Source organism: Mytilus trossulus, chromosome 2 (assembly GCF_036588685.1).
Source record: "Mytilus trossulus isolate FHL-02 chromosome 2, PNRI_Mtr1.1.1.hap1, whole genome shotgun sequence".
In the NCBI taxonomy this organism is placed as follows: domain Eukaryota; kingdom Metazoa; phylum Mollusca; class Bivalvia; order Mytilida; family Mytilidae; genus Mytilus; species Mytilus trossulus.
In genome coordinates, this window is record NC_086374.1 from 46124067 (window position 1) to 46131049 (window position 6983).

Genomic DNA, 6983 nt, shown 5'->3' on the forward strand with positions numbered 1-6983 from the left:
TACAAGAAATAGACAAAATCATAAAAACCTAATATAGACCAATGAACCATTAATATGGGGTCATATAAACTACAAACCCAAATACCGTTGATTTGTTTTGTATTTAAAAGTCCAACTACGAGCAACTGAGACCATAACATATGTATTTATTAAAGTTGAGCATACACGTGTTTTATGTTATGTAAACAATCACACGTGATTGTGTGTCCGCATAGTGGTCATCCATTGGTGTTTATATTGGATAAACAGGTTTGTGTTTTAAATATATGATATTTCGGATTGGTCAATATTTGTCGCATTGGGTAAATATATTGAGTATGATGTTTGTTATGTAAATAGCACGGGATTTTTAAAGCGCGAATAGTTGTCTTGTTTAAGTAATTTAAGATATATGGTCATTCGAAGTTCGTATACCGTTCAGTTAGGCAGCTTAGTTTAGGTAGAGACCCCCACCCCCCACCCGGATTAAGATTCTTGTATATTTGAAATGTTTTCACGCATAGATAGAAAGATATTTATACTATCAGTAGGACAGTGTTTGTTTGATTATTAAGATTTATATGTATATATGATTTCTGATTTTGTTTTTCTATTTTGTAGGCTGTCGTGTACTACGCAGCGGTGTGACCGATATCATGACATCGGGACTTTTTTTTTTTTATTTAATAAAATTTAACAGTAAGCTGCACATGCTGGCGAGCTATTCCTATGTAACAAGTGTTTGTTTTTATTTTATAAATACTTTATATGCGTTTGAGGTGACGAATAAGAATATAAATGTATTTTATTAAAGTTGAGCATACACGTGTTTTATATTATGTAAACAATCACACGTGATTGTGTGTCCGCATAGTGGTCATCTATTGGTGTTTATATTGGATAAACAGGTTTGTGTTTTAAAATAGCTGCACATGCTGGCGAGCTATTCCTATGTAACAAGTGTTTGTTTTTATTTTATAAATACTTTATATGCGTTTGAGGTGACGAATAAGAATATAAGTACATTTTACATCATAATTTTAATTTAAAATATTCATATTCTTGTGGGTTCTTTTGGCAAATGCAGATAAAACTACATCCTACTTCTATCAAGATTCCAATTAGGTAAACATTGCGTTGGAGTATAGCATATTTCCAAGTGCATTAGAGTACGGGTCATTTCCAAGTGAATTATAGTACTGGTTATTTCCAAGTTTATTATAGTACTGGCTATTTCCAAGGGAGTTATAGTTTCGGTCATAACTGTGTGGATAGACAAAATCTCTATCAAAATAATGCTTGACGACTGGCGACTTTTGTGGTGCCATGCCAGCTGACATTTGTTGTGATATACCAGCTGCCATTTGATGCGCATTACCAGCTGCCATTTGTGGTGCTATTCCAGCTGCCATTTGTCGTGCTATATTAGCTGCCATGTGTTGCGTATTACCAGCTGTCATTTGTGGTGCTATTCCAGCTGTCATTTGTGGTGCTATACCAACTCCCATTTGTGGAGCTATACCTACTCCCATTTGTGGAGCTATACCACCTATCACTTTGGAGTTATTAGCCTGGATCATGTTTCCGGCGAACATGTGTCCGGTGCCTGCATTACTCCTGTTGATTTGCTGTGGTCTGAAGAATTGTTGGGGTGCAATGTTTGCCATTTGTGTTCCTTGGTTCATATTATTTGATCCCATATACTGTTGTTGTGCCATATCATACATGTTTTGTAAACTATACAGTGGATGACTGGGAAGAAGAATACTTTTCCCCGTGAAACAATCCCGCGTTTCATCGGCTTTTAAAACCATGACGTCTTCGCATCCATCGCGAATATTTTTGCAATGCTCAGGTGGTGTCGGACCTACACCTGCTGACGCACCAACTCTGAAAGAAAATACAGTATTACTCTTTCTTTATGTTGATTTTTTTTTTTTTATCAACAACAACAAAAAACAAATCATGATATACAATGTATCAGAACAGTAAATCAGAATAATTTCTTATAGAATCTTTTAAATAATAACATAACGGTATCCAATTTTCGTGCACCAGATGTGCATTTCGTTACTAGTAAACAGTATCTCTTCGGTGATGCTCGGGGACATTTAGAAATAGATAAATTTGGTGTTTTTACTGTCTTCTGATTGGTTAAAATTATTCGTTTTATTTTCAATATTATCAATTTTGATGGCGACACGCCCACCCTGACGTTTTGTATTCATACGCCAACATGTGTGAACGTTGTTATTATTTTAATATAAAAAATATAAAAAGTTCTTTGAGCCTTATTTTTGATAGAAATTTATTTATAATGAATGGTAATAATTTATTTTGATTTTATTGAACCATAAAACTAATTTTTGACTCTTCACATTTTACATAATTATTCAATGTTAGGCAGAGTCAAAAATTAGTTTTATGGTTCAATAAATTCAAAATAAATAATAGCCATTCATTAAATAAAACAGCTCATTAAAAGGATGAAGAGTTAGAAAGAAATAAAGACAAAATAAAGTCAAAGCCGGTCAGTTTAAGTGCTTTGCATGTTATAAGGAAGAATGCTCCATAACCAGCCTGCTTTTTTTTCGAAATCTGCGAGGGTGTCTTTAACGTGCAAGCGATATGGCTGTCTTTTAATACGGGTCAGCCATTTATCGTCCCTTTCCGACGGACTATCAACGTTCCATCAAGACCATACTTGAAATTGGTGTCAAGCCTAAAATTTTCTTTCATTTAAACTTTGAAAAAAAATTGCTGTCTGATTTTTGCCCAGTGTTTTAAAAGGAGAAATATTTGAAATTCTACGATCATTTATCCAAGTGCAGCTACATGGCAGCACTCGCACCCGGAGAGTGGAAAGGGATTAAAATAAGTTGTAAAACTTGTTTTCCAATCCACTATAAATGAATATGTTTAAACTAAAGCAAGCATGATAATTTTATGAAAAAAAGAAAAACAATAATTACTTTAACCATTTTTATATGTGTGTGTACTTTCTAAGAAAAGATGGTAAAAAAGGCGTTATGTACATGTAGAAAACATAAAAACTTCAAATGACAAAGAATAACTACCCGCAACATGAAAGTTCCTTCTCTCCACATGAACATGTTTCACAACTGGCTAGGTTTACAGTAGATCCATTTAAGATTTCTAGTCCATTTTCAAGAGTACAAACAGTAATATTACGTCCAGATGCTGAAAACATATAAGTAACATGTACTGAATTTTAGGATATTTTTCTAAGAATAAAAGTAATATATTTAAGTATTGGGTTGTTTTTTGAGAGAAAAAAAGTAGTGTCCTCAAATGATCCGCATGTAAACTCATTTGCAAGTTTGGGCGTTAAGGTCCCTGATAGACAAAATTAAGAAAAGCGCTCCGGACTTTCTAGCTTGTGTTTAACTTTTAAAACAAAAAAGTTATGTACTTTTGTCGGAAGGAAATATACGTCCACAAATTTGAAATTTGAGCAAATATCCGAAATTTCTACCTCAATTTACTCAAAATGTAGCACATAAAGGAATATTTTATTTTACATATTTGATTTTATCAGGTACAAAATAGCCTATAACATACTTTCAACAAAATTTCGATATGGAATCAAAACTGCATCGTATGCCCTTATAGCTTGAAGTTCTGTGTTAGCCAAAGTTCCGTGTGGAAACCGTACTTTCACATTTAATGGATTTTACATATTGTGACTTGGATGAGAGAGTTGTCTCATTGGCACTCATACCCCATATTCTTATATCTTACTAGTAAATACAATTTAGCTCTCTTAAAAGCTGTGAACTACTTCGCTCTATCCTAATTTAATGTACTTTGTGTGCATCTGGTATTTTTATATAATAGCTGATTGATATAAAATGGATTTACTTTAAGAGTGTGCATTATGAGTGTGTCTCTCTGAGGTTTGCCTAGATTAGGAGAAGTTGTAAAATACATGAGATAATGACTTTTTGAAAACGTTACACATCTAAGAACATTGTTTTAGCAAAACAAATCGTGCATATTGCAGATTGACAAATCAAATAAACGTGTATTGATAATTGATATTTCAATATTGTATTTCAGTGTGCATAATATGCATAATAAAACGAAAATGAATTAATGACAGTAGATCGGAACTGATATACAATCACATAGTTAATTTATGGCTTTAACAATCATAAGAAACCTCAAAAAAAAATATGCATATGTTTTTTGTAACTACATAGATAGTTTTCATTATACAACTTATGTACATATACTTTTTTCTGAGGAAAATTCTTTAATTTTTCCACATTTAGAAGAAGTTTTCGTTTTTTTAATTGCTTCCTTCAACTCGCCGACATAATTTCCGTATTCATAGTGACCTGAGCGTAACCCTCATCGTAAAGATTCGGTGATCGCAATACGCATGAATCTGTAATTAAAATAAACAATTATCTGATTGTACATGTTAAACACGTGCTCAATACCCATACTTTTTGTTATTTGTTTACTCTAAGGTCACAATCGGTAAACTTCGGCTTCAAAACACGGCATTTAATGAGCAGCCATATTTGTTAAATCATAACAGACAGAGAGAAAAATTGACGGTTAAACGATATATTTGCTTAAAAAATGATACATTCGTGCACCGAGGACTAAGTTTATGATATATACATGCATTGGTTCAAGAATTGGATAAACATTATTTTTCACCACTCACTCGTTTCATATGACTTTAATGAAATATCCTGAACGAGAAAAGTCTAATTCTTCATCTCATTTAAACCAATGACTGTTGCTGATTCTCAGTCACATCATAAAGTAACCAATCAAAGATCAGTAATTATTTCAAGATGGCGTGTATATCTACTGAAACTAATAGCTCCGCACCGTGATGCGAAGCAATAAGTTTTATCAGATTTCTTCACATACATCCGTATTTGGTTTCTCGAGCAGAGCAATACAAACAAATGATAAGAAAGGTAGGAAAAAAATATCAAATTTGACAAATTAAGATAAAGTTCAACCGAGAAAACAGGCTTTTTTTAACAAATAAATACTAGTTATAATAGTTAAATAAAATTTGTTAAGTTTGGTTCAATATTGACAGGTATTGTCAAGTCAAGACAACTAACTATTATATCATGCTCATAAAGAAAACGTTATCATAAGCTTTTGAAAAAAACTAACAGCAATTATTTTTTTCCTTTTGTGCAAATAGTTTCCAATTTTGCCATTCTTACTAATTTAAAAACATATCTGGAATAATGAAATATTAATAAACTCTACCTAATTGTCGAGTCTTGACTTTAGCTGTGGAGCAAGATCCTTCGATAAGAGGAAGAAACACAACCAAACACAATATCAGTAACATTTTCGAATAACTGTGAAAAACGTTACACTGTCGAAATGTCAATGAAAGTCCACAGTCGTTAATTTAAGCATGGCTTATTAATTGATAAAAATTTAGTAAAACTGAAGAAAACCCTTTTAGCAGTTCATGTGGTTATTTATCTTTTATCTTTTATGTGGACTCATTTGATTTATAAGACGTGTTAGAGAACAAGCCTACTAGTTGTTGATAATAATTCTTTTCCTATATGACTATAGCACATGACGTTAGCTCTAAGCATGTGTTTATTTAATGCGTATTTTTTTCTGTGTAGATGTAAAATAAAAGGGGGTGTTATGTAAGGTAGTTTAAGTGAAATGTTTTATATATATACAAAGGCTTGGGTCTTATCTAGAGGCACTGTAAACAAATCTAACAAAATGATACCACCGACCTTGCAAAGTTCAATAGTTCACGTCTTTTTAGGGTAAACGACAGAATAATAAAGACCAAAAACAAAATAGGAAGCACACAATTGCATTATATGATGAAGATTCTAATTGGGTCACATCATACGAGTAAAATTGGTTTGAAGTATTCATAAAACTCAAGATTTTCTACCCCAGGATTAGATTACATCATGGATTTGGCAAACCCTTTCAGAGTTTAAGTTTTTAATACTTTCAATTTCGTACTATATTTGGCCTTTTATTTTTTATTCGAGCGTTATTTATGAGTCATTTGTAGCAGAATGCGTATATTTCGTAGATTTGTTTATCTATAATAATTTGTTTATCTATAATAATTTGTTTATCTATAATAATTTGATGTACATATTAAATACAATTCCATTCGATTAAAAGATGTCTCCTAGGTAAATCTCGTTTGTCCACACGATTTTCCAAGTGCTCTAAAAACGATTGTTAAGAGAGAGCCACACATTGTATCTCTTGCACGTAAAAGACACACTTACAGATTACGAAAAAGGGCAAGCTTCTGTCACTACAAGGCAGCACTCTCACCCTCAAAGTTGAAAGGGATTAAATATAAGTTGCCATTACTTGTGTCCCAATCCACTATACTAAACAAATATGTTGAAACTAAAAAGGGAATTTATTTTGAATGAATATTATTTATCAATGAAATGAAGTCTACAAACTTTTGTTTATTTTACAAGATTTCAAGATTAAAATGCATTTCTTTATAGCAAAAAGGTTAAATGGAATTTAAATGATATTTCGCTTCCTCGAAATATTTTCAGTTACTGCATTTTCAGTCCATAGTTTGTAATATGTTGTCCAAAGTAAAGTACCTCGTCAGTTGTTGTTTTGTCATACCTTAATACATATATTTGGGGGTTTTGGGTGAATTTGATGACATTGAATGAAGTGTGGTTTCTCAGTTGGTTTGTTTTCTTTTCTTTGTGACATGATGTTAGTTATAGACTGGCATACTCGATTTCATTAGGGTTTGTTTTGATAGAATAGAGGAGGAAAAAGGGATACGAGGAATCCATCCACCCATGACACGAATCAGTATGCGTGATGCACAGCAGAAACGTACAAAAAGCAAAAAAGTGGGCTTTATTTGCTGTCCCTCAGCTCAAAATCACGATGTGGCCTTCGATATATATGCCTGTCTGTAGTAAGGAATATGACAGTTGATTTTCATTCGTTTCGTTGGTCGATATAGA

General features: G+C 32.5%; 1 protein-coding gene across 1 annotated transcript; it reads right to left on the reverse strand.

Moving 5' to 3' along the window:
* Positions 1–1000: 1000 nt before the first annotated feature.
* Positions 1001–5386, reverse strand: LOC134707382 (uncharacterized). Its single transcript, XM_063567095.1, has 3 exons — positions 5248–5386; positions 3057–3180; positions 1001–1869 (listed from the first exon to the last, which is right to left on the reverse strand). Exons 1-3 carry the CDS (start codon positions 5330–5332, stop codon positions 1101–1103), a joined length of 978 nt encoding a protein of 325 aa, XP_063423165.1. The 5' UTR covers positions 5333–5386; the 3' UTR covers positions 1001–1100.
* Positions 5387–6983: the final 1597 nt, after the last annotated feature.

What these genes read in the sequence shown, in the direction of transcription:
- LOC134707382 (XM_063567095.1), bottom strand. Translation starts at nt 5,332, where the DNA reads ATGTTACTGATATTGTGTTTGGTTGTGTTTCTTCCTCTTATCGAAGGA. An exon ending in AGTCAAGACTCGACAATTAG is followed by an intron (nt 3,181 to 5,247) that starts GTAGAGTTTATT and finishes ATATGTTTTCAG; the next exon opens with CATCTGGACGTAATATTACT. An exon ending in AAGGAACTTTCATGTTGCGG is followed by an intron (nt 1,870 to 3,056) that starts GTAGTTATTCTT and finishes ATTTTCTTTCAG; the next exon opens with AGTTGGTGCGTCAGCAGGTG.